Source organism: Emys orbicularis, chromosome 9 (assembly GCF_028017835.1).
Source record: "Emys orbicularis isolate rEmyOrb1 chromosome 9, rEmyOrb1.hap1, whole genome shotgun sequence".
In the NCBI taxonomy this organism is placed as follows: domain Eukaryota; kingdom Metazoa; phylum Chordata; order Testudines; family Emydidae; genus Emys; species Emys orbicularis.
The window spans coordinates 42,013,081-42,040,155 of record NC_088691.1 but is presented as its reverse complement, the minus strand read 5'-3'; the positions used below and the strand labels follow the sequence as shown (position 1 = coordinate 42,040,155).

Here is a 27,075-nt window from a genome sequence, read left to right as displayed (position 1 = left end):
TTCCGTATGGCTGATGTCAGGTGTGCAGTCCAGAATAACAGAGTAATATCTTGCTGACTTCAGATCTGCCACAATCTTGTGTTTGACTTTTGTTGCCAGGAACTGTATGTTCTCATTTTGAATTGTTTTTCCAAGGTAGTGGTGTGTGTACATTTCTTGGGTGGTGACTCTTCTTATATGCTCCTGGAGTACAGCATCAAACTCAGCCATCAGCTCCACAATTTTAAGGAAGTTTCCATTGTTTGGCACATACAGCTGATCTGAAGTGCCACGCAGTGCTAGGTTTTGGGTAGCAAGCATTCTCACAATGGCAATAGCCTTTTCAGAACATTTTGCCAGTAAAGAGACTCTGATGTAATCTTCTCTTGATGCTGATCATCTATGGTGGCCTTTAACCTTAGTCTCATCTCAAACTCTTTCCACCTATGGAATGCTCTCTGGTGATTTGCTGCCTTCTCATGGCATGCCAGATTTCTAGCCAGATTTTTCCAGTCCTTTGTTCCTGTAGAACCCAATGTGGCTGGAACATTAGACTGGAAGAGTTTGCAACAAAAAGAGTATGCAGCATTCTGGGTTTTTGAGTACATAAGCCATGGCCTCTCCACTTTGTCACCATTGGGGATTTCACACCAGTAATGTGTTGGATGGAAACTTCTATTTTCATTATCTTTGGGGAACACGAAAGATGTTCACTTGATGTCGCCCATGCAGTACAAGGAAGTCCTTCAGGCTACTGCTCAAGTGGGTCCACAGTCTTGGATCATCTAGACTAAAGGAACTAAACTCAGCAGCAGCTGTTTCTTGTGCCTCCACCACACTCTTCTCTGATTTACACTTTTCTTCAGGAGTGTGCATGGTTACACCATTTGAGATGGAGATATGGATCCTGCAGTAGCTGCCGGGTCACCTGCACTCTGACTAACTGGAAGATCAGGCATCTCCTCACCACTCACATCCTCACTGGGGCCGGAAGGCTCACCGTGAACATTTGTGTCTATGTATCTCAGGAGAGCTCCTTCCTGCTTAGACAGAAAAGCTTCCTTTGCTTTCTTTCTTTTTCTGAATGCTGCCCCAGAGGAGCGTTTTCTTCTTTCACTCATGACTGCCGTTCTGTGCCAGCTATAGTGGCTCTCAACACATAATTAAAGGGGACAAATAAGCAGGCTGGTAGCAGGGCCTGAGTGAGGGAAGATATCAGCGTCTTAAGGGCCTAACTGGCTCCTACTACTTCAGTTGACTGCCTGCTCTCCTCAGGTGGGTTCAGGGAAGCAGCAGGAAACAGGAAGCTCCCTGAGAAGCTGGTGTTAATCAGTCCAGGCTCCTGGGGGTGCTAGAGAGGTACATAAGAGGCTCCTCCTCCACTCTCTACCTGCAGCTCCTGCTGCTTTCTGTTATTCCCTCTCACCTTTTCTCCTACCCACCTATTATGTCTCTTGTGCCCTCCTTCCTCCAGCACAGCACTCCACCATCTCTGTGCATCTAGAGCAGAGAGAATAGATATGCACCAGCAGCAGACACAATTTTCTACACTCTGGGTCCTAGTGGCACTCCCCCCCCCCCCCCCCCCCCCACACACACACACAGTCTGGCACCTGAGGCGGCCGTCTCAGTTCACCTCATGGTAAGGCCAGCCCTGGGGTTGTGGTGACGGCCGCTTTCAGCAGCGGCATGGGGCCCGCAGCACCATGAGGGTGGCAATCCTGCGGGCCAGATCCAAAGCCCTGACAGACCGGATTCGGCCCGCAGGAGACTTGTTCACTCTTCAGGGACTATTGCACCTTGCCAATCATTTGCAGTGACACTCACTGTCATAAACATACAGCTAAGGGTAGCATAAAATCCCTTCTTTACCTGTAAAGGGTTAAGAAGCTCAGATAACCTGGTTGGCACCTGACCAGAAGGACCAATGGGGAAAGAAGATACTTTCAAATCGTGGGGGGGGGGGGGGGGGGCGCGAGGAAGAAAGCTCAGATAACCTGGTTGGCACCTGACCAGAAGGACCAATGGGGAAAGAAGATACTTTCAAATCGTAGGGGGGGGGGCGAGGAAGAAAGGCTTTGTTTTGTGCTCTGTGGGTGTTCTCTCAGGAGACGAAGAGAGAGACCAAGCAAGTAATCCAGCTCCTACTGAAATGATATATCTAATATTACAGAAATAGTAAGTAATAGCAAGGAAATGCGTTAGAGTATCTTTTGTTTTAGTTTGTGAATTTTCCCTGTGCTAAGAGGGAGATTTATCCTTGTTTTTGTAACTTTAAAGTTTTGCCTAGAGGGGAAATCCTCTGTGTTTTGAATCTTTTTGTTACCCTGTAAAGTTATCTTCCGTCCTGATTTTACAGAGGTGATTCTTTTATCTTTTTTTTAAATAAACTTCTTTTAAGAACCTGATTGTTTTTCAATGTCCTAAAGACTCAGGGGGGTTGATCTGTGCTCCCTTTGTAACTAATTGGTTAGGATATTATTCTCAAGCCTCCCCAGGAAAGGGGGTGTAGGGATTTGGGGGGGATATTTTGGGGGAGGTAGGGCTCCAAGTGGCCCTTCCTGAATGTTTGTTTAAATCACTTGGTGGTGGCAGCGATACCAAGGACAAGGAAGTAATTTGTGCCTTGGGGAAGTTTTAAACCTAAGCTGGTAGAAATAAGCTTAGGGGGGGGTTTCATGCGGGTTCCCACATCTGTACTCCAGAGTTCAGAGTGGGGAGGGAACCCTGACACTCACACAGCCCAGCTGGGTTTATTAGTCATCTGTAACACAGCATAGGAAGTCCTTAGGTTAGCATAGAGGAAGTTAGGTTAAAGCAAAGTCCATTCTGGAGAGCCCAGCACCCAGCCAAGCTGTACCCCATTGTGCAAGCTCTGTGTGTCTATTAGTTTGATCTCCTTGGGCCGAACCCCAGGTCAGAGCCTCCCAACTGTCTCCAGCAGCCAGCACTTATCCCCCACCTCACCTTTCTCCAGTCCTTTGTTCCTGAGCTGGGGAGATGTGGCTCAGCCCCCCCCCACCCCAGGTGGGGAAGTCTATATCTCTCTGGGTCATTGGTTGCTAGGTATCAGTGTCCGGGCAACTGGATTTGCCATTGTCTTCTCAGATGCTCCAATGATATGGGGATTAAGGCCCAGATAGCTAGGCAACACCCGTATCTATGTCTCTTAGCTGTGTCCTTTCCCACCTGCCAGGTAATAATGCAGCACACAGGGGAAACTGAGGTACACACAGGCTTCTTAAAAATATTACAAAAAATTCCCACTTTGTCTAACCATTACTGTAAAGTGCTATACCAGTATAAGCACCTTTTTATTTTGCAAATGCAGAAGTGGTACAATAAAGATGGGGAAAAGTTCAAACAAAGTATAAAGTAGGAAACTAAAACAAGTGTAAAAAAAAACAAGGAGTCCTTGTGGCACCTTAGAGACTAACAAATTTATTTATTTGCCCAAATAAATTTGTTAGTCTGTAAGGTGCTACAAGGACTCCTCGTTTTTTTGGTTTTTTTTTGCTGATACAGACTAACACAGCTACCACTGAAACCTAAAACAAGTGTATAAGTCAAAAAGAAAATATCAAAAGAGTCAAAAGGACTTAAGTTGGAATCACAGGCATTTTCATTGTTCAAAAGCATTGGGGTCAGCAGTGTGGCATCTAGGAAGTCCTCATGATAAACTAGCCTGACCACCACGCCTCTGACATGGTTGAGCTTGCACCAGAGATAGGGTGGCAGCTCAAAGCCAGGCAGTCTCTCATCAGGCTGAGTGATAAGGAAGGAATTTCTTACAGAGGGAGCTGCTGGTTCCCATTCTGCTTGTCACAGTGTGGCCATATTCACTGTGGAGACGGCTGGTAACATAGTGCAGACTGGTCTTCTGCTGGTCAGTCAATGGCAAGGTGCCTCCTATATATCTTTGAAAAGTGGCAGTTACATCTTAATATCCGTACAGCTGTACCTACACTAGGGGGTTGTACTCTGTGTCTTCAAGCATTACAGTAGCACAAAGTATATTAGAAAGAAAGAAATGGAAGAGGAGGTTGTTAATTTGACTTATATATTTCTGGCATTGTGAATTATGGCTGAAGAGCCTTCATAAATTTCGCCTTCTGGCTAGATCTGAATTAGAGGAGTCACTGTTATTATTTCCTTCCCTCCTTCCTGCTGCTGGACATGGGGCTGTCACAACTTATTTCAAGCAGGGTGGTTAGCCTGGGACCACATCCAGGCAAAATCCCTCTGTTTACAACTCCCATTGTCAACAGGTGAGTTCCATGTCTGGAAGGTTTGAGGGACTGGGCCTGTAGGCCTAGTCTAGGTTAAGATTTAAAGGAGTGATGTCAGAACATGTTCTAACATTTGAAAAGTCTAGTGTAGACAAAGCAGTGTAGACTTTAACACATGTTAAACTGATCCAGTGAAAGCCTAGGCTCCTTTCTAGGCTTCAATTTGACCAGTTTAGCACATGTTAAAGGCAATCTACACCAGATCTTTCAAATGTGTTAGAATGTGTTAGCTAAGGTTCTACCATCATACCTTCAAACCCTAATCTAGACAAGTCCTTTCTAAAGACTAAACTCTATTAGATTTGAAATATTTGGATGGTCACTGCATCTGTGTTCTCTTATATGCAACAAAGTTTGTGTTTCGTTTGACCGATGTAGGGTTGTGTGAAATAGTCACCTCGAAATCTGAACCCCTCTGAACTGGAGGTGTTGGCATTTCATTGCCATTTCATCAAAATGATCTGATTTCATCCCCAGAAAGTCAGCGTTTGAGGGAGTGTATCAGAATGGTCTGCCCCTTTAAGGACCAGGGTGCTTGGGGCCAACCAACCTTGTTCAATGATGAGACCCATCTGGGAAGGGATCAGGTGATGCCTATAAAGGGAGCTCAGCTGGAAGGGAGGCTTGTTCTGTGACTCACCGCTGAAGCAGAGAGCATTCCAAAGGGAAAGGCCTCTGGGTCCTGGAGTCCAGTAAACCGTGCCCTGAGGGAAGGGCCTGAAAGAAACCTGACCATGGAGTTGGTCCTTCCTGGGCTGAGGGAGACAAACCAACAGCATTAGATGGGAGTTTACTCAAAATTCAGGTTATCTGGGAGTGAAAAGCTCAGCATTTTTAAAACATCAAAAATCTCCTCCAGACTAAGGTCAGTTTCTGCCTGAAGACATACAAACACATTTGTGAGGAGAGTGTTAGCTGGAGGCTGGGCAGTTACATCTACCCTGAGGCACATCCAGTCTGGGCCAGTTCCTGTTCTGGCCTGCAGCTCGCAATCCACTAAAGCAGGGGTGGCCAACCTGAGCCTGAGAAGGAGCCAGAATTTACCAATGTACATTGCCAAAGAGCCACGGTAATACGTCAGCAGCCTCCCCCCCCCCACCCACCGCTCCCAGGACCTCCCATCCACCCGCAGCCCCGCTGATCAGCGCCTCTCCCTCCCCCTCCCAGCTGTTTCGTGGTGTGCAGTAGGCCCTGGGGTGGGGAGGGGAAGGAGTGAGGGCATGGTGGCTCAGGGGAGGGGGCGAGAAGGGGTGGAGTGGGGGGCAGGACCTATGGAAGAGCCATGGGTTGAGCAGTGAGCAGCCCCCGGTACAGTGGAAAGTTGGTGCCTGTAGCTTCAGCCCCGGAGTTGGTGCCTCTACAAGGAGCCGCATGTGGCTCCGGAGCCACAGGTTGGCCACCCCTGCACTAAAGTAAGGGGGTAGGAATAATGACACTCCATTCACCTCTGCTCTGCATTGTCCCAGGGCTCTTCAAAACTTATCAGGATGTACTGGGGAAACCCTCACTCCCCTCTACCTCCCAGCAACATGATTTTTCAGACCCCTGGCTGTAAATGGAGTCTACATGTATGTTGATATCTAGTATAGCAATCAGTCAACAAGCTAAGACTAAGGGTGTGCTTGGGGCAGAGAGGTTAGAGACCTTTGCTTGCAGTGGGAAATGTTACCCCTGAAAATGTTAGGGTGCAGCCTCGTACAGTTTCATGTATAGACCCTGAAACAGTCCACTAAAAATGAAACCATCCTAAGGATGGATTGTGTAGTGCTAAGCTCTAGAAGGCACTGGGAGCCTTTTTTTCATAAACTGATTCTGTATTAAAGAACAAGTTAGTATTGTGATACAGCATGGCCAGAGGGCAGCAGGAGAGGGTTAGAAGGGAGCCTTATTCCCTGTAGAGGGAAGAAAGTTTGCTATAGATTAATTAGAGCACCTGAAGCCAATTAGAACACCTGAAGTCAGTCACCTGATAAAAAACCCCTGCTTCAATCAGACAAGGGAAGGAGTTGGAGCAGAGAGGAGTGGAGTTGGAGCAAAGAACAGTTTGAAGGAGTAGAAACAGTGGATTGGTGTTGGAGCAGAGAGCAGTTTGGAGGGAAGCAGAGGAAAGTTTGGAGAAGTGCTGAGGTGGGCTAAGAAGACCAAGATCCTAGGTAAAGGGACACCTGGCTTGTGCAGAGGGAGGGAAGTAGCCCAGGGGAAGGAACCGCTAGTTCAAGTGTCAGGTTTCAGAGTAGCAGTGGTTTATCGCTATCACTAGGGCCCTTGGGCTGGGACCCGGAGTAGAGGGCGGGCCCGGGTCCCTCCCTCTCCACTCCCCTCCTCTAGGACACTAGTGGGGCAGTTAATATTCCAGTTCAGGGGCAAGAAATGGTGCCCTGAACCCCCCCCCCCCAATAATAGAAAACACGAGACCCATCATAGTAGTGCTGGCAATTTGCAACAGTATATAGATCACACCAAGCATGGCCAATTATCTATGTGAAATTAACCAATCCCTTCCAAAGTGTCCTGTCCCAGCATGCACTGGGTCTGGTGTAAAACCCAGGCTAGATTCTTCATTCTTCTTTGGTTATTTTAAAGTCCTGGTCTGTGGCGTGGAAGGGAGATCATTGTGGTCCCATAATCCACTGGGACAGCTGATACAAAAGCGGGTTAAGGGCATGTGCTTTGAGCATCTAGAACTGATTTCATAGTCTGCCTCTGAGCCTGTGCTAATCCCATTTCTTAATGGGAGTTCTTTGTTCGGCTCCTATAATAGGTTTTGCGTTTCATACCCATAGTCTCCCAAAAGCTCTTAATACAGTAATGAGCTACATGCTGAGAGCGCAATCATTGTTCAGGCAAATGTGGCCACCAGCCCAGGCTCAGCCACGGCTCCCACGTGGCCTTAGACCTTGAATCCTTGTTAGTGAGAGAGTCCGGGACACTAAGGTTAACTCCTGCTCTCTTCTCAGAGCCCTGGGGACTTTTATTGACACCATAAAGGACCGTGATGCAATGTCTGCTCTGAGAGATGGTGCCTCTAAGAGCCCATCACATGTACTCTTAACAGTGATGAATTAACCCTTTTTGTCACTGAGGGACAAAAAACTAAAAATATCCCCTGTACACTCCAGCCCACACCAGCCATGTGAAAACCAAATAAATGGACACCTTTTCCTCTCTTTCCCCCTTCATTTCTGTTTGTCTTTAGCCTTGGCCCATCCAGCCCATAGTGAAATCAACCAATCCAGCTGAAAATATGGGTTGGAAGTGAGATGAACTACTCTCCCCTAAATATAGGGGGCCAAATCCTCTGCTAAACTCCATTGGGATCAATGGAGCTGTCTCCACTTAGGGCAACAGAGAATTTAGCTCAGTGGCTCTGTTGTGGAGCTTTAATATCCCAACCCACAGAGGTGAAATGTGGATACTGCAGGCAACACTGGATGAGACAGGAGTTGTTTAGTGACACTTCACGTTGAGCTGGAAACTCTTGTGTTTGCGGGAGAATGGCTCCTGCTCTCTTGATTTTTCTCAACCACAGACTGCTTTAGAGCCCCAGAGGAAACTCAGTCACAAAGAGGAGTAATACACTCCTCCTGCCACAGGGTGTCAGAGTTGGACAAAGTTGGGCTAGGCAGCTCAGGAGTCAGGGAGTTAAGAGTTTCATTTAAAAGGAAAGGGATATTGTCACCTTGTGTTAGGGCCTCAGTGTTGTCAGGTCATGCTGCAGGTAGGGGGTTTTCCACAATCCAACCCACATTCAGAATGTTTTGTTTTTGCCTCTGGCACAGGAGAGAGCAGCGAACATCTGGAGCATCCAGCAATACTCAGGACGGGTGTGAACCAAAGGATGTAATGAAGCAATCTATGTACATAGGCTTTGCTTCTGAGCATGCCAATGCTCTGGACAGCTTGTCCTGCCTTGAGGGAAAGGTTGCTTCCTTCAGCAATAACAGCTGAGCTGCTAGTATTCCAAGGCATAGATCCAATTGGCAAAAGAGTGATAATTCACATCTGTCTTTCAGATGAGATATAAAACCAAGGCTCTGACCTCGTGAAAGTTAAAAAGCCCAGGAACCATTTAACAGGGGCATCAACCCCAATTCTGTCTTGTGGAACATGTCTGTGTGGACATCCCCATGTCATTTCAATCAGAGATCGAATCATAGAACTGGAAGGGACCTTGAGAGGTCATTTAGTCCAAGCCCCTGCACTCAAGGCAGGACTAAATATTATTTAGACCATCCCTGACAGGTGTTTGTCCAACCTGCTTTTAAAAATCCACAATGATGGAGATTCCACAACCTCCCTAGGTAATTTATTCCAGTGCTTAACCACCCTGACAGTTAGGAAGTTTTTCCTAATGTCCAAATTCTTCCCTTCCCTTCGTGAAAACTGTTGCATAGTGCTTCTGGCAAATCATTGCAGCTGGAAACACTGCCAGTGGTACTGCATGGAAAGTAATGGAGTTATGTCAGCTGCTGCATTGCACCCCAGAGGGTGCTGCACTTAAGAGCTGAGTGAGTGATCCCTACATATACAGCATGTAAATCACTTTGGGATCCTTCCAAATGAAAGGTGCTCTATAAATATTACAATTAATAGGCTTGCAAAGAGTGCAAACGACCCCTTTCACTTCTTTCCTGGGTCTTCATAAAACTCAGCCTCTACAGTCAGGATTTCATGCGCCAAATATCCAGTGAGGGGGGATAGGCCCCAGGCCTCTGTGCCAGTCACCATTTGTGTCATTCAACTGGCCTCAGGCCACTGTGCCAGTCACCACTCATGTCAATTATTCCCCCTGAACCTCTTCTATATGTTTTATCCCAATCCCACCTCCTTTGTCTGTTCATTTGTCTCTTCCCACTGTAAGGTTGGTGGGCAGGGGCTCCGCCCAGCACATTGTAGACACTGCTGCAGTTTAAAAACCAAACAGAGTCAGCAGACAGACAAGCTTCCCCCATACCAATGTGCCTCAGCAGCAATGTGGGGCCTTTTGATCTGAGGCAGGAGTTCAGTGGTCTCCATGGCCCATTCTGTCCTTGGCCTCTCTGCTGAGGCTGCCAATCTGGGTGCACTCTGTATTGTCAATGTCCCACGATCCACTAGGACCTGCACACAATCTGGAGGGGATTGAATTGCTACAACAGCTCTTCTGACTGAGCCTAGGACTAACTCGAGCTCATCTTCTCCCTCTCCCGGTGAGGTCAGCATGGACTTGTCTCTCCGCATGGGAGCCAAAGAGCTGTGTGAAGGCAGCAGTGAGGCTGCACAGCAAAATTACAGATAGCCAGGAACTACAAAAGCCCTAAGCCAGCAGCACCTGGTGCTCACCTGCATTGCACATGCTCTGTGCATTCTGCAGCAGCAAGAGTAACCAGCAGGAACAGAAAATAGCATATGTGAAACACCCGCATGTTGGGAGCTTGCATTTTCCATCTCTTGGCATCTCATCATGCTGCTCTACATTACACCAGAGCAGGAAGGCCAACCCCAAATATTCAAAAAATGAAGAGTCAGCCCCCCCCAAAATCAAAAAACTGGCTTAAAAATCACAAGATTTCTTTTTAAAAAAATTAACTTTTTGGTTCTTTTTCTTTGCCTTCTGGCTTCTGAGTCTTCAGAGTGCATTCAGGTCACATTTTCAAGCTTTTCTCCACAACAAGAGCTTTTTAAATGGAAGCTGAGATTCTTCTGCCATCACATGACTCCAGCTGCTGGGGTCTGAAGCAAAACACTAGGTATCACGAGACTTGAGATCAAATCATCGCAGCTGGCAACATTGCCAGTGGAACTGCATTGAAAGTAACGGAGTTATGTCAGCATAAAACTGAAGCAATGGAGAATCAGGTGCCTTCATTGTGTGTGTGATTTTAACACTGTAACCTAATGCTGCATAAACGCTGGCTTGATTTATTAGGTTTTTTTGTTTCTTTAAAGAAGAAAAATACGGAGCTCCCAGTTTTGCGGACATACATACATACAGACTCCCATCTCTGTAGCTGTTCAGCTCACAGAGCTAACAAATTCTCTGGTTTCATCAGCAGAACGTGTAAATTCTTTAATTTAGGGCTCTATTTGACTTGCAGAGCTTACAGGCTTTCTCCACTTTGCCAACCCAGTTTTTAATTTCTTTGAACCAGCTGGTGTGTTCTTAGGACTAAGTTCTGCTCAGTGCTGAGCACCGGGGGCGTTGAGGTCACTCACTCAGCACCCATATGGTTAAGACCTCGATCCTGAATTCAGATCTATGTTGCAATCACTTGCACATGCATAGAGCTCTGTGTGGGCACAAATATCTGCTCATGTGTAACTGATTGCAGGAGCAGGACAGATTTCAGGACATGTTCCACCATTTATGTTAAGGGCTTGTCTACACAGGGAAATAGCCTGGAATAGCTAATGTGGAAAAGTTATTGCTCTTTAAATTCACATCCTTGCTTATTTCGCAATAGCTTCCCCATGTAGACAAGCCCATCGTGTGTGGGTTTCAGACTTTCTTCATGTTGCTAAATACAAACCAGGGCCTATATTTTCAAAAATCGCTAGTGATTTTTGGGTGCCCAATTGGAGGGACTTTAAAGAGCCTGATTTGCAGACAGAGCTGGGCATTCATCTTCTGAAAATCAGAGTGCTGAGACGGGACACCTTAAAATCAAGGCACACCAAGCATGAGTCATTTTAAAATGCAGGCTCCTTTTTTCCAGACCAAGCCAGACCCTTAGTCCTCAGTGACATTAATGGCACATTTCCACTTAGAAACTGAGTGATTTTGTTTTTCTTTGCTCCTTCCCCCACCCCCATTTGTCCTGAATTTTTGAGTTTGATTTAATTAGAAGAAATACATAGCATTGTACCAGCAGTAGTTACAGCTCATGTAATCAGATTATGAATTTATCCTAAATACTCTGATCTGTGTCTTAATTGTGGACTAACACCCTCAAGGAACAGACACGGAAGGAAGCCAGTGTTTTCAAACAGAACAATTTGGGATTTACTGGTAGAAATAAGAACTACGGGAAACATGAAACCTACCGAAATAAGCATGTTAAACTCAGCTCTTTGGCATGTGGTTTTGCTTTTTAGTTTGTTTTTGACATTATGAATTGGAGTCTTGACGGAAGAAGGCACTGAGAAAAGGATGATTTTACTGACTGGTGAAGTCCCCCACCCCCTCACCTCTCTGAATAGTGCGAAATCATTTCTGCCCATAACACTTTAGGCCCTCTATACAAGGGCTCTCAACTGTAGGAGGATGTTATGGGGCAGTCCATAAATTATGTAACACATTTTGGGTACTTTTCAAGACTTGTCCACGCTGTGTAATGCTGAAAAGGGCCCGTTCCCCAGCTCCTGCCCTCAGATGCCTCCACATACCATTAAGGGATGTATCCATCCCCTCTGCTAGCACCCCAACTGAGCTCTCTTTCTCTTGCGTGCACACCTGCATGCACACATTTTATTCTCCTATCCCTTGCAAACAGTCCTGGACACCTTTCTTTCTTTCCCTCCCTCCCTCTCCTAAATGCTTCATCCTCGCTCTGTCTAGATACCCTGCGAATCACCGCCAACAATGGCTCTGCCTTTTCCGAATACCCCCCCCAGACAGGGCCGGCTCTAGGTTTTTTGCCACCCCAAGCAAAAAAATTTTTGGCTGCCCCCCACACACCCCTGCCTCCCCAGCTCTGGGCTCCCCCCCACCAGTGCTGACTCCACCTGCTCCCCCCTCGCCTCTAGCTGGTCCGGCGCTGGCAGGGTTGGAGTAAGCAGCGGGGCTCCCGGGCCACGCCTCAGCCCAGGGCCCTTCCAGCCAGGGCTCCTGCCTCCAGGACCGGCCGGGATCCAGGAGGGCAGAGCTGGGGTACTGCCCTGGCAGGGGACTGAGGAGCTGGGGCAGGGTAGCCCCAGAGGGAGTGGAGCCCCGGAGAGAGGGACGCAGGCCCCACATGGCAGCGCCCCGGGCACCGGTCCCCACTATGACCCCGCTGCTGCTGCTGCTCCTGGCCGCCCTGCCGCAGTCCCTAGGCGGCTCGGGCCGCTTCGCCCAGCCCCGGCTGCGGCGCTGGGGGGCGGCCGCCCTGCGGCATCTGCAGGCAGCTCCCCCCGCCCGAGTGTCCCACGCTCGGAGCCCGCTCAACCCAGCCACAAGGTGCGGGCGCTGCTCCCCGACACGAACCACAGCGGTCCTAGGGCGCCCCCCCCCCACGCTGCTGCTGGCAGGGCTGGCTCTAGGCTTTTGCCACCCTAAGCAAAAAAAAAAACCCAAAACGATGGTCTGATTGCTGCCCCTGAAAATGTGCCGCCCCAAGAACGTGCTTGGTTTGCTGGTGCCTAGAGCCGGCCCTGCCCCCAGACACAGCACTGCCTCACCAAGGTATTATTACACCCAGACACCCGCCCCGATTTTAGCCCTTTCTGCAACCCCCACTATCGAGTCACCAAGATTTTCACCCTTTCTGCCACACCCCACGCCCTCCAGGACTTTATTCTCTTCTGCAAATTCCTCCACACACACACCCGGGTTAAATACTCCTAGGCCTCCGATCTATAACCCCCACGGTGCCCTGCACTAGCCCCGTCTGCAGGATCCTGAGCGATCTCTCGGTGCCGCGGAGTGTATTGTTTTTCAGCCGGACATACGGCATTCTTTCCGGGACTCACGTTCCGTTCCATTCACAGAAAACCCCCTTCTTTCAGCAGCCGTTTCTTGACAGCCTGCTGGGGTTTGCTAGGCGGGTCCCCGCGAGCGGCCCTCTGATTGGCTTAGAGCGAAGGAGGGGGCATGGCCGAAAGCACAAAACTTGCCGCGCCCGTGTGAAAATAGCTTTTAGAATTTAGTCACTTTCATACTGTGACCTATTGTCTTTCTTCGCAGAAGAGAAGAGCGTTTTTTCAGCTGATCATGGCCAGGCCCACAGAGAACATGAACAATGCAGGTTAGTGCTGCCTCCTTCTGTATTAACTTTCTCCCTTCTACTGTGAGTTATTACAATTATATTTGATCACTGAAATGCAAATATTTCTATTCATTAATGTATTTGAAAACTCTTATTGACTTTTTCTGGCTGTTTTGTTAAAAACCTCGTAGCGCTTTGTATGTTTAACCTTGCACGTCATCCTTAGAAAATCCAATTTTTAAAAAGGGATAATATTGAAGAGGTTGGCGCACCGGTTTGAATGCTATAGAACAGGGGTAGGCAACCTATGGCACGTGTGCTGAAGGCGGCACGCAAGCTGATTTTCAGTGGCACTCACACTGCCTGGGTCCTGGCCCACCGCTCCAGGGGCTCTGCATTTTATTTTAATTTTAAATGAAGTTTCTTAAACATTTTTAAAAACCTTATTTACTTTACATACAACAATAGTTTAGTTATATATTATAGTCTTATAGAAAGAGATCTTCTAAAAATGTTAAAATGTATTACTGGCACGTGAAACCTTAAATTAGAGTGCATAAATGAAGACTCGGCACACCACTTCTGAAAGGTTGCCGACCCCGCTATAGAATGAATTAGCTGTATCACTACCTCTTGATCTTAGTGGGGAGAAATAATTGTTCAGTGTGTTTTGTATTTTTAAAAGATCTCTCCTCATCCTCGTTTATAGAATTCTCTCTATTCAATATAATTTGTTGCTATAGATTTTTTTTTAAAATCACAATAAAGCATCATCATAAATAGTGTTAAATAACTGAAAAAAGGTTTTCTTGAAAACAATTCATATCACAAGAATTATTTCCACATGCTACTTTAAAAAATCCAACATGCTGTGTGTATTTTTGATTATTTGCCCTTAGCCTAAAACCTGATCAGAGGAAAAATGCCAGAGACTTGCTTCTTTATTTTTAAACCAGTTACAGTGAGCTTACTCTTTCATCTCTTCATTCATACTAAAGAGGGAAAGATGTTATCATATATATATATATATATATATATATATATATATATATATATATATATATATATATATATATATATATATATATATATATATATAGTATGTGTATTTACTTTTAGTTTTTGTACACAGTCAATGAAAAAGGAGTGCCTACCCTTTGCCTTAAGTAATCCTTGACATATTTTAAAAATAAAGTTACACAAATAGACTCTTCTCCCAATAATTCACATAAATCATCACACAGCAACTAAAATATATCTCTGGTCTTTATGATCTTGCAACAGTATCCTCCCAGCGTCTCTCAGCCCCAGAAAACAAATGTACTTCAGACCAAATTTCAAAAGAAAAGAAGAAAGAAATAGATGTATTCCTAAAAGTCCAGGTCACAGGTTTATGTCATGAAGAGACATTCCTTTTCTCTTATTGAAATAGTAACAATGTGAACAAAAAATCAACCAAAACAATGAGGAGTCCTTGTGGCACCTTAGAGACTAACAAATGTATTTGGGCATAAGCTTTTGTGGGCTAATACCCACTTCATCAGATGCATGGAGTGGAAAATACAACCTGCCTACTGTATTTCCACTCCATGCATCTGATGAAGTGGGTTTTAGCCCACAAAAGCTTATGCCCAAATATATTTGTTAGTCTCTAAGGTGCCACAAGGACTCCTCGTTGTTATGCTGTTCCACACAGCTAGTGTGAGCTATTTTCTGGATTATAACTCACTGTATCTTAACATTTCTTAAGAGTAAACTTCTATGTGGAACTGTATCCACCCTTCGGATAGAATTTTGTGGCCTGATCCTCAGCTCATTGACTGGCTTCAATGGATTAAGGGTTCCAGCATCAGACCGTGTTGTTATACTTCTTCCTTCTTCTCATGAATGTTAAAGGATGAGTAGTAGCTCTTGTGGATTTGTGTCCCTGCATGCAGAGAGCAGTATCCATACACAGCCACGTTTTGATAAAAATCCCAACTCCCCCAATTTTTTTTCTTGATAGTGTACTGATAGTGAGGGACAGCTCCAGCTCCCAGACTTAAAGGGTACAGAGCAGCGGCTGCAGCATTGAACCTCAAAGCCTGTAGCTCCTCTCTCATGGGCAGGCAAGTCAGCTGTTAACCCTGATTCCTTCCAAGGCTGTGGGGAAAAACCCCATCCTGGGATCACGCTCCTGTAAACTGTTTACTAGCCATCAATTATTCCAAGCAGCAACTTCTCTTCAGCAACTTTCTCCCCATGAAGCCTATCTGCACTGCATTTCTGCCCAGAAGAGTAAATACATGTTGTACAATGGAAGGGGAAAAAAGCAGACTGCTTTACTGAAGACTAGGGAAATATTCTAAGGGTTTCCCCCTCTAAACTGTGGTAAGAACCACAGAACAAGTTATTTATTAAGGACCCTCAGAGAGCCAAGATATGTCACTCAGAAGGCGCTCTTGCAGCACAATTCTACCTCCTCTTGCTATAATCTAACTAAAAACAGTTGCTGGTCTATAGAAGTTGCAGTGTGTATGTTTCCTGCCATCTGCAGATAACCTGTGTGCCGTTAGCCTCATTCTTGAAATGGCACGAGGATCGGGACAGTAACCGTTATCTCTCACTCATATGCACACACCCACACACGCCCGTGCACACCCTCACAGAAGTCAGGCTTCATTACATTCTCGATTATCTTGTCTGTGTTTGTGTTTTGTAAGTGGTTTTAATTTTAAGCTGTAAATGCAGGAGAAGAACTTTCTGATCTTTCTGAAAGCTGTTATTCGTGGGTGACCGATGAGCGTGTCCTCTGAGAGTGGTACTCTAAATAAATAGCCATGAATTTACAAAGATAGGGCTGGATCCCAGCTAAGCTAAATCCAGAGTAACTCAGTGGAATTAAACCTGATTTACACCAGCATAGATGAAATCAGAACCCAGCTTGTGGATCCCAGGAGCTCGCCAGGATCCATTTCAGTTGAGTACGTCAGTTCTCATACAGTTCAGAAGGGTGTTTATATTTAAAAAAAAAAAAAAAAAAGTCTACTGTCAAGAAAACCTCAGAGGAAATGAGCACACAGACAATAGGCTCTTGTATGTGATGCTAAGGATGTGATTGAACTTGAAGCCAGCAAAGCAAGGAGGTTGATGGATAAAGTAGCAGGATGGCTTTCCATCTTAGGGCTGGTCTACACTAACCCCCCCACTTCGGACTAAGGTACGCAAATTCAGCTACGTTAATAACGTAGCTGAATTCGAAGTACCTTAGTCCGAAGTTACCGCGGTCCAGACGCGGCAGGAAGGCTCCCCCGTCGATGCTGCGTACTCCGCTCGCCGAGCTGGAGTACCAGCGTCGAAGGCGAGCACTTCCGGGATCGATCCGGGGCACTTCCGGGATCGATCCGGGATCGATTTATCGCGTCTTAACCAGACGCGATAAATCGAACTCAGAAAATCGATTGCTTACATCCGGACCCGGATGTAAGTGAAGACGTACCCTCAAACTTGCCCTAATCTTCATGAGTATTGCAGGGCATCTCCAACTCATACAGGAGAGAGTATTCCATACAAAACCTAATCATGACAAGCTTTTCCTTGCTCAGGTTGGCTTGCATCAAAACCTTTGGGTCCCATAAACACATTCTATTGTGAGTTGAGGAGGGAGCGCGTGTGAACAGAAGAAGCTTTCAATAGTCTTTCAGAGATTAGAGCAAATGTTTATATTGTAAACTGTTTGAAGCTAAGATCTTATTTTAAGCTCTCTCTGCAAAGTGCCCAGTGGGCAGTTAGCTACAAAGGTTTCCAGCAGTTGAGGATCTGGCCTCTTAATGTTTGTGAGCCAGCCAGCTACTATGGTGATGGGCCTATATATATATAGGTGGCTAGAGAGACCCAGCTGACAGGCCTGTTTCCGCTTACACACCAGCTTCCCAGTGGAGGGACTCCTGACTTACCCCACTCTGAGGGAGAGCAGAATCTGGCTCTGTGTAGTGTAGAGCGGTGGTTTGTAAATGCGCTGAAGAGTGGCCTCTCTTGCAATCCTGTGGTGCATCCGCTCAGCTCTTCTTTCTGCAAGGTTGTAATGTTGCTTCTTTATTACACTCCAAGGCTACTCTGTAAGTTTTTCAAGGCCAGCTGCATTGGGGAAAAATGGCAGTGGGTTAATGTCTTCCCTGCTGTAACTCTCCTGAAGGCAATGGAGTTAAACCAAGGAGGACTTTGGCTCAATGGGTCAAAGTCAGTGGTGATGTGATTGGTTGTGACAATTAGTTTGGCTACAAGGCACAAAGTGCTGATGCACCAGCTGGTGGGATGTCCACTGAAGTCAATGGAAGTAGCTCTTATTTGCTCCCAGCTGCATTTGGCACATTCTTGCTGGTGGAGCTGCAGAAGCAACATGCTCACTCCTCAAGGGGGAAGAAGAACCTTGCACCATGCATCAGTGACCCTGCTGCTCCTTAGCTGGCTAGAATTGCTGGCTCTCTTACAGCCCTCCTTAGCCAGAAGGCTGGTGCCCATAGCAGTTGGGTGGAGTGAGGCTGAAAGTTCTGAAGGGGGTAGGGAAGAGTTGTCTGTCCCGTTGCTGAAGCTGGTGGCCTGGAGTCTGCTCAGACACATCCTGGAGTACATCTGCTGCTCTGCCCCTAGGCTGGGATGACTGTACAGCTTTCCCAGCACTCCCTGCTGCTTTTCATATGTTGGTTTTTCTCCTACAGAATTGCCAAAGCTTACAGTCCCAGCTCCTAGCTTCACAACAAGGAAGTCAAATTATAGAGGAGACTCTGCCAATTGTATTTATATTGCTTGATTTGCACGTTGCTGGAGGGCTGGTCCTGGAAACTTACTCGGCTACCCAGGAGTAAATACAGGGATCCTTTAAAATCCTGACAAAGTTTCCTCTACAAATTTATATCCCTTGGTTTTTCCCCCTCCCCTCTCCCATGCCCATTAAAAACCACTCAGAGGAATCCAATGAACTGGCGTGATCTGATTCCAATCTCACGTTGGTGTAAACTGGGAGTAACTGTTGAAATTGGTGACATTACACTGGGGTAAAGCAGTAAGTGAGATCAGAATCAGGCCCGGGGTCTATCTCAGACTCTCTGCTGCACAACCGCATCTGCACTGTTGCTGACACAGTTTGAACTATTCTGTAGACAGAGCCCTTGTGTCCTCAGGTCACACTCATGAGCACTATTGCAAATGAGTGGCTGCACAGCCACTGGCTGACTAGGACATGTTGTCCAGTCAATCACAGGGATAATTGAGAGCAAGGGATTGATGGTCATATCTGACCCATATGCCCATGATGCTGAGAGCATAACTGGGATTGGTTGCTGGGGTGTCCATGGCGGGGAATGCTGGGGGTGAATAAAGGCACACCCAGACAGCAGCTCCTCCTGTGTTCCATTATGTATGTGGCTAAAGGTGGCCATCCTATGGGAACACTCTTCTGCTCTACGGATCACTTCAAAGTTGCTTTTCTAGTCCCTCCCCCTTACTCAGATCCAGGGCCTGACTCTGATCACTCTCACATGGGCTCTACACTGGGGTAACGTCACTGACTTTAGGCTCCTAGTCTGTCTGCTCTGCTCAGTGCACTGAATTCCCAGTTCTCCCCCAAAATCTGGCCACTGTTGGTGCGAGAGCCTTCTCCCATGCAGCTCCTACCACCCAGGACAACTTCTGTCTTCTCCCCATGTCATCTGATTTCCAAGCTTCATAGCAAACCTCTTTCCTCCTTTGTCCTATAATTTCCCTCTCTTTCTGATCTCCTGATCCCCCGTCCCACCCTGCCCAGAAGCACTCCAGAGTTGTGTGTGTGAGAGATGGTCTGTATTGCCTCCAAATGACTCACTGGGCTGATCTGTTGAATCTTCAGTGCTGCCAGATGACCTCAATGACCTCCTGAGGGAGTTTGACGAGGTGATTGAAGACTTTGACAAGGGTGAAGTTTCTCAGTATGAGCAGCACCTGGAGGAGCTGAAGAGAAGGACCCTCCCCAGTGTCTATGACAGCGGCATCGATGAGCTAGAAAGTGAGTTTTGGGGGTTGTTGGTGCAGAATAAAAGGAGTCATGGTGCTCACCCGGGGTGGGGTGTTGCATCACTGGGGAAAACCCACTGGGAGGGACGAGGGGAACGTGTCTGCCTCCTCCATCCCCACCCAACTGCTTACTATCTTGCTGGAGATCCCTTGAACGTGGCCGCAGGGCTCCTGCAATTTTACCTCCCCAAATGTCTGTGGCTGCACCTCTGTTTTGTTCAGTGATTCAACTTCCAGGTCATTCCGTCTTTGAGCATCCCCATGTTGGCCACGCATTCATGGGTCTCTTCCCTCTAAGGCTTTGTTGGGTAGCATCTGTGCTTACTCTGAGGGGTTGTGATGTCTGTGTGCCTGACAGGTGCATCTTTAAAGTCAAGGGTTTGCCAGCCACTGCATTGTAACCCCCATGCGAGAGAGGATTTAATGGCTTCACTGCTGCATAACATACCAGAGTCTTGGGCCAAAACCCACCTCTCTGATCTTTCTCTGCCCCCTTGTGCCTGTGATAATCCCAGGGAAGTTCCAGATCACTGTGTTCCACCATCACACCCAGACTGCAGAGGATGACGTTAGGTTGAATTTGGCCCCTGCTGGGCTGGTAAAAGAGCGTTGTTCACTTTTGCAGCTGGGACTTGTAGCAAGAGTGATGCAGTTCAGCTGCTCAGCTGGCAGAAAGTGGGACCCAGCAGCTAGATTTGGGAATCCATGTTTCACCATGTTGGCCCCTGTTCCCTGCTGGCATATTTATAATGCCCCTGTGGTCCTTGGAGCTAGATGATGCCTTGGTGCAGTGACTGATCTTCTTCTGTCTGCAGGTACCAGCACGTCTCCTGGGAGCAGTTTAAACTCCAGTGAGGAAGATCTCAACACGTCGGCCAGCATTGCTAACTCCAAAGGTAAGACCAGGACAGATCTCCATCAAAAAGTTTTCTTCAAGGGGTACCCTGGGGAATCCTATTTAAAGAGCCCTCAGGGTAGAGGTATCCAGGATCTGAGCCCATTCCCTCAGCAATGACCCTGGAGAAATTGAATGCATTAAAGGTAAGGTGCATTCAGATCAGGAACTGCAGCATATCCATGTTTTTATGTGGGAATCCTGGCTAGCGGGGTATGTTCTGTGCGGAATGGAGAGTAGAATTGACTCCCTCTGAATTGCAGAACATGCATGATGTTACCAAGCTATGTTTCTGATCCAGGCTGGAATCCGATCTGATGGGTCCATTCAGCGCTCATGGATCCCAGCCCAGAACCTTGTTACTGAAAGGGTCACCCAGCCCTGGCCCTGACAGAGGGCTCAGCAGAGGGTGATCTCAGAAGCTATGCCTTGCATGGCTCAGGAACAAGAGAAATACTTGGGTCTGTAGCCCTGATTTTTCTTCTACATCAGAACGCCACTGACTTGCGTGGAGTCACTCCTGACTCACCCCAGTGAAAGTGAGAGGAGCTTGCCTCCAAGCTGTCTAGCTTGCCTCCAAGCTGTCAGTTCCTCCTACTATTCAACCTGAATTTTCCTTCGCTTAAGTTCAGCCCATCAATCCAGGTGACACCCCTTTGGGCCACCCTAAACCCCAGAACATGTTGGCTGGGTTCAGTGGCTGAACTGGTTGTGCTAATGGGGATACAGGCTGGTGGTTGCACAAGGACCTCTAAGGAGGTTTGTTCTGGGGTGACATCCTGGGTCCCCTGTAGAAATGAGACCAGAATCTGTATGAGGATTCAGAGATTAGGGAGAGTCGCCTACACACACTTCCACTCCACAATAAAGGGACCATGGCTTAGATGTCTCATGCTCTCCCAGGCGTCTCCTGGGGACACCATCATCATTCCTCAGGCTCTTCAATTCCTAGTCAGGACTTTGGAAAGACTATCCCCAGAAAAATCCATCCCACATTTTTCCCTAAAATGAGTGTGTACAGTGCAGGGCCTTGAGAGATTAATAAGTGCTCATGCAGGGCTGATGTGATCAGTAAAGATCACAGTATATGCTCCTTACTGTCAAGTCTCAGTGCTTTGGTTTAAGGCATTCCAAAGGACCTGGGCCATAATGCCAGGCAGAACAATTATTTGTACTCCAGACTGGCCATCAGAAGTACCCCACAACCCAGTTAGATTTCACATTAAGGCTGTGCCTACACTACTGGCTAGGGATGCGATTCCCCGGCTCATGTGCACATGCTCACGCTAGCTCAGTGAGCGCTAGCATGAGTATAAAGAGCAGGGTAGTTGGGTAGCCCAGGTAGTAACAGAGGAGGCACGCCTGAGCCGTGCTGAGTGCAAACCTGCCTTAAAACAGCAGGTATGTACTTGGCAGGGCTCAGCCACCTCTGCTGCAGCTACCCGTGCTACTGGGCCTACGCTGTTGCAGCTGCATGGAGTGAGCGCCAGTATGTGTACAGAAGCCGGGGAATCACACCCCTAGTTCATAGTGTAGACCTAGCCTCAGGCTAGTCTATAAACTACATCCCAGATGTTCCAAATCCTTGTGACAAGACGTGCCAATGGATGATGTTATGAAAGCAGTAATAGTAGCATGGCCTGAGCAGCCATGGGCAGAAGAAGCCAAGGAGAATCCCTTTTGTAACCTGCACTGGGATGGGTGTGGCATGCCAAGCATCTGACTACAGATCTTTTTCTCTGTTAGCTAAGCTTGGGGACACACAGGAGCTGGAGGAGTTCATTGCGGATCTGGATAAAGTGCTAGAGGGTATGTATGGAGCCTTGATCTCTGCCACGTTTTGGTGACCACTGAAAGCTAGATCCTCCACTGCTGGCCATCAGTGCAGCTCCCCTGAAGTCAATAGAACTACGGTGACTGATCCAGGCTGATGATTTGTCCCTAGGCATGACTGTGTCTGACTATGCCTCTCCTCATTCTCCACACTGTGCAGTCCCTTGCAGGAGCTCTGCCTGTCCTGTGGCGGCTGCATCCTTCTCACAATTCCTAACATTAGAGGAATCTTGACAGACAGCATGGACACCTGGCAGGTGTGAATTCTGGGCTGCTGCCTCCAGGGTTGTAGAGCCCCTGGGCTGGAATGTGGTGTCTAGGCTACTCCTGGGTTAGTCTGGCACAAGGCAGCCATGGCGGGGAATGTAATCTAGTGTTTAAGGGTGGGATTTTCAATGGGAGTTAGGTTCCTGAATCCCCTAGAGCAGTAGTTCTCAAACCTTTGTACTGGTGACCCCTTTCACACAGCAAGCCTGAGTGTGACCCCTCTTATAAATTAAAAACACGTTTTTATGTATTTAACACCATTCTAAATGCTGGAGGCAAAGGTGGGTTTGGGGTGGAGGCTGACAGCTCACAACCCGCCATGTAATAACCTTGCGACCCCCTGAGGGATCCCGACCCCCAGTTTGAGACCCCCTGCCCTAGAGCACCATTCAGCTCCCATGGAATCCATAAACCTGGGCACCTAACTTCCTCAGGCTTGTTAGAAACACCAGCATTAAACACTAGTGGAATCTGAGATCTCGGGTGAAATCCTGGCCCCATTGGAATCAGTGGCAAAACTCCCCCTGACCTCAATGGAGCCAGGATTTCACTCTGGGATTCCATTCTAGTCTCTTCCACCCAGCTGCTGGGGTGACCTTGGGTGAGTGTCTCCTTTCCCCTCTCTGCGCCATCCTTTCCTATCTGTCAAGTGGGGGTGATGCTACTCTCCTGCCCTGAGGGAGGTGGCTGGGGGGCCTGACAGAAATTGGTGAAGTGCTGGGTGTGCCACAGGTGATTAAATTCTACAGTCTCCATCATTCAGGGCTACATTGGCCCGGTGTGTTCAGGGCAGCCCTGGCAAGCTGCCGCCCGAGCTCTGCATCCCTGCTGCTTCCTTGCAGCCCCCCTCTAGTCTGAGAGGAGAGGGGAAATGACAGCACTTCCTGATTACATTTGTCTCCTGCTGTGCTGGTGCTGGCAGGAAACCCCCCAGAGAGAGGTGGCCCAGGCTGGATTTCCCCTCACTCAAGCAGCCGGCTGCGATTAAAACAAATCAAACCAATGTGGATGTCCAGCGTATAGGATAATCTGTAGTGATAGCAGGAGTGCAGGACAGCAAGCTGGGCTGGGCTGCTATTGGATAAACACTGACCTCTAGGCCTGTAACACTGGCCTTTACTGAGCAGAGCGACTTTCCTGCAACTCGCTTTGCCTGCTGCATTGCTCCCCGCTAATGAAACCTAGGGGGGTTTTACATATGCAGGTGGGAGACGGTTTCTATCTTCAGTTTTGTCTAAGGGAAATTCTTGCCCTTTTCTGCCCTCTGTATGCAGGGATACTGACCGCAACTTCTGGCCCACTTCTCTAGAATGAGTAAAAAGCTGCAAATCGAATCCTCTGCCATTCATAACAGCTCACTTGGGAGAGAAGCAGTAATAACAAAACGCTGCTCTCTTCCAGCACCTGGCACCCAGGCATCTCCACGCACTTTACAGGATGGCTGGTCTCCATCTTTACAGATGGGGAAACTGAGACACAATTAAGGTCCAAACTTTCAAGTCATTTTTTGGTGCCCAGCTTAAGGCAGTTAGGGTCTGACTTTTTTCAGATGTGCTGAGCAGCTCCCCTGGAGTTCCTTTGTTGCTCAGCACTCCTGAATGTCCCCCCACAGAAGCCACAAGTTGGCACCTAAAATCAGTTGGTCATTGTTGAAATGTTGGCTGTTAACCCCAAGCAGAGCCAGGAACCGGATCCAGGAGGCCCGATTCCCAGTCTCCAGCTTTAACCACTACACACAGAGCCTGCCAAAACAGGGTTTGGGTTTCCTTTGCATTGGCTGAGTTCAGTGGCCTAACAATACATTTTCTTTGCCCTGCAGAGATGTGAGATGCTGTCTTTGGCCTGGAGTTCTGAGAAGAGGTTATGGCAGATCTGAGATGTTTCTCATTGTTCCACCCCATCCTTTCATGTTCTACTCTGGAAGAGCAGGGTCTAAAATTCATACCCCATGGGGCAAGGATAATACAGGCACACTTCCCATCTGCAGAGCAACTGTCCAGCAACAATGACAGACCTGAAGTGCAAATCCATCACGCCTGAGAATCCTGGCTGGTTTCCTTCTGTCTCACATGATTGTCCCTCTTCAGACAATCAGCATAAATAGCAAATACTGATTCATCTCAGGGTGGGGGCACCTGCGAGTTGGGATTTATTTAGGTACTGGCCTTGGCATGTTTCCTTCTGCATTTGGTGGGCTACTAACCACAAAAACAACAAAAACCACAAAGCAAAATTCTCCAGCTGTTACCCATAGCACTCCTCCTCCCTCCTCTTCCCAATGTATTGTCTCCCTGTCTCTGAGGGGAAGGGGTGGGGTGGAGTGTTCTGAGGAGATATCTTTACTCTAAGCAGAATTCCAGGTGCCAGAATTGCAAGCCAAGGTAAGCTACCCCTGGAGTCCAGAGTCCCATCTGTAATGAGAAGGAAAGCAGGGTGAAGCCTTTTATTTCCCAGCTCCATCAGGTCCTCTCTATGAGAAATTGTACAGTATTTCCTGGGCCTGTGGACAATGGTTCTTCTCTTAATGAACCTCCTGCCTCCTGAAGTACTTTAACACTGCAGGGCTGTCTTTGGCATCAGTGGTAGCTCTGCTGGCAAATACCACCTGCAGCAGTTGGTGGGCATCTCCATTTTAAAGTTGGCTAAGTGTCTGCTCATGCTCTAAGCACCTTCCCTAAGGGTTTAAGATGGGCTAGGCTAGCAATTGATTGCCATTTATTGTAGTTTAAGAGTAGAGGGAGACCCATACTAACCTCTCCACTAGAAGGTATAATGGGACTGTGCAAACCACCAGAGCTGAACATCCCTCAACTTTGGATTTGGATCACAGCTCTACAGTTGACCACACCTAATTTTGTGTTGATCTATATTGACCAAAGGAGGCTGTTGAATCCTAATAAATGACCTTTAATAATGACGCCAAGCCAGATCTTCAGCTGCCATAAATTGACATATCTCCGTTGACTTCCATGGAGCAATGTCAAAGTACCACCAGCTGAGGATCTGTGCAATGAGGTGTCTCTCTTCAGGTTCAAGAAGATACTTATTGCCTAACTCAGTGGTTTTCAACCAGTGGTCCATGAACCCTTGGGGGTCCATGAACTATGATTTCCAAAGGGGTCCACACCTCCATTTGAAAATTTTTAGGGGTCTGCAAATGAAAAAAAGGTTGAAAACCACTGGCCTAAATAAGCAGACAATGGTTCTTACTTTCTCATAAGTTCCCAGCTGTTTACTGGATGTCTTCAGACCAGACCCTAAATGCCTCTGCCTTGAATGCTTGTATTCTGTTGTAAATATTGTAAAATAAGGATGATTCTAAAATTTTTATACAGATGTGCATGTATTTTATGAATAAAAGGATTTTGTGGAGCCTTCACTCAGCGTGGATTTGCTCTGTGAATGCTGCCTCCAGGGCTTTCCCATTCCTGGAGTTGCAGAGCTGTGCACTCAAGTAATCTTGTAGTTATAGGGTTGCACCTAACCCCATGAACAAAGGATCTGTGATGGGAGCTGGGGCTAAGTGATTCTCCCACATGGGCTATGTGTGACCCTTGGGTCACCCTGAGAAATATCGCAGCATTCAGACAGAAGTAGCCAAGCAACGAGGATGCTTGGAAAAAGTCTTCAATGGGCATGGTGTCTCATATGCAACGACTGCATCCTCTGACCCGTGGATTCTTTATTACAGTGGAGAGGTGACTTTGTGATAGTTGAGGCTGAGACTTGTTGTTGTTGGTTTTTTTTTTTTTTTTTTATACAGGCTCCAAAAATGACATGCTGAGTCAGATGGTCTTGAAAATTACTGTGCCTCAGAGGACTGTTAGCAGTCCAAATCTGAGTCCATTTCAGCAAGGGATTCCTGAGATACAGCCCCCTAAATAATAAATCAAATGACATCCCAATGTTATGGTTCTTATAAATTTGCCCACATGTGGGGTTCAAACGATGTCTCTGATCCTCCGCAAACTGCTGTCACCTGCTGGGGATTGTTCCCCACTAGTCTCTGGCTAACCACTGCCTCTTTGAGGAAGCACTGTTTAAAAAGCTGTTTGGGTTGATGAGCCAGAGAAAGGCACTTGCATGTCCGCAGCAGGACAGGGCGTTGGCGGCACACCCAAGTGTTCACAAGCAGCCTGACCTCTGAGCGTGTGACACAAGATAGCATGCAATGGCCATTAAACCCAAACAGCACCTATGCTATTGTGAGTCTGAGTGCTGCCCTTGTCAGCTTTCTAAAACATGTGTGTTGTGCACCTGAGTTCTCTAGGACTACTTCAAGAACTTCACTGCTGGTTTACAAGTCAAGGAACTTTCTTAGATAGACAGGCCATGTGGGGTGGGGTGGAGAATCAGACTGGAGAACAGGAGTGTAAGACTGCAAGGGACAGGATGAGGTGTGAGTGGGACAGGCTGTGCACAGATGAATGGGTGTATGGTTTTGAGTCAGTGTGTCTGAGAAGGGGTGTGTGTGTATGTGGGAGATGTGAACCCCGTGTCCAGGGGGCTGGCCAGCTCAAGTCAGGCCTCCTACAGCTGGTGCCTTGGAGTGTGTGGCTCTGATCTCACAACTGAGCTGGTGGGAGTTCTGCAGCTTGGACCAACTGAGTTTCACAAAAAGCAGGAGCAGGTGGTACTTGGGCTGAAGCTGGCTGGCTCTGTGTGTGTTTTAAGGGTGATTTTAAACAAATGTTGCATACTGAACAGGACACTAACCCTTGGCACAATCAGAGAAGATAATCAGTGGAAGGGCAGAGTGCCGGCACCAGTTTATAGGGAACCGAACTGATGTTATTCATCAAATATTAGGAACATGGGGACTCTGGAGGGAGCTGAACTTGGATTTGGTACTGGAAGAAATGTGGACGAGTGCTGGTGCTGAGGATAGGTGGGAAAAGCA

The 27,075-nt window shown here is 47.4% G+C and overlaps 1 protein-coding gene across 1 annotated transcript; it reads left to right on the top strand.

Annotated features, from left to right (window-relative positions):
• The first annotated feature begins 13,084 nt into the window (after positions 1–13,084).
• Positions 13,085–25,553, top strand: LOC135883828 (regulator of cell cycle RGCC-like). The gene is made up of 5 exons (XM_065411083.1): positions 13,085–13,192; positions 19,017–19,172; positions 19,996–20,076; positions 21,822–21,884; positions 23,995–25,553. Exons 1-5 carry the CDS (start codon positions 13,159–13,161, stop codon positions 24,000–24,002), a joined length of 342 nt encoding a protein of 113 aa, XP_065267155.1. The 5' UTR covers positions 13,085–13,158; the 3' UTR covers positions 24,003–25,553.
• Positions 25,554–27,075: the final 1,522 nt, after the last annotated feature.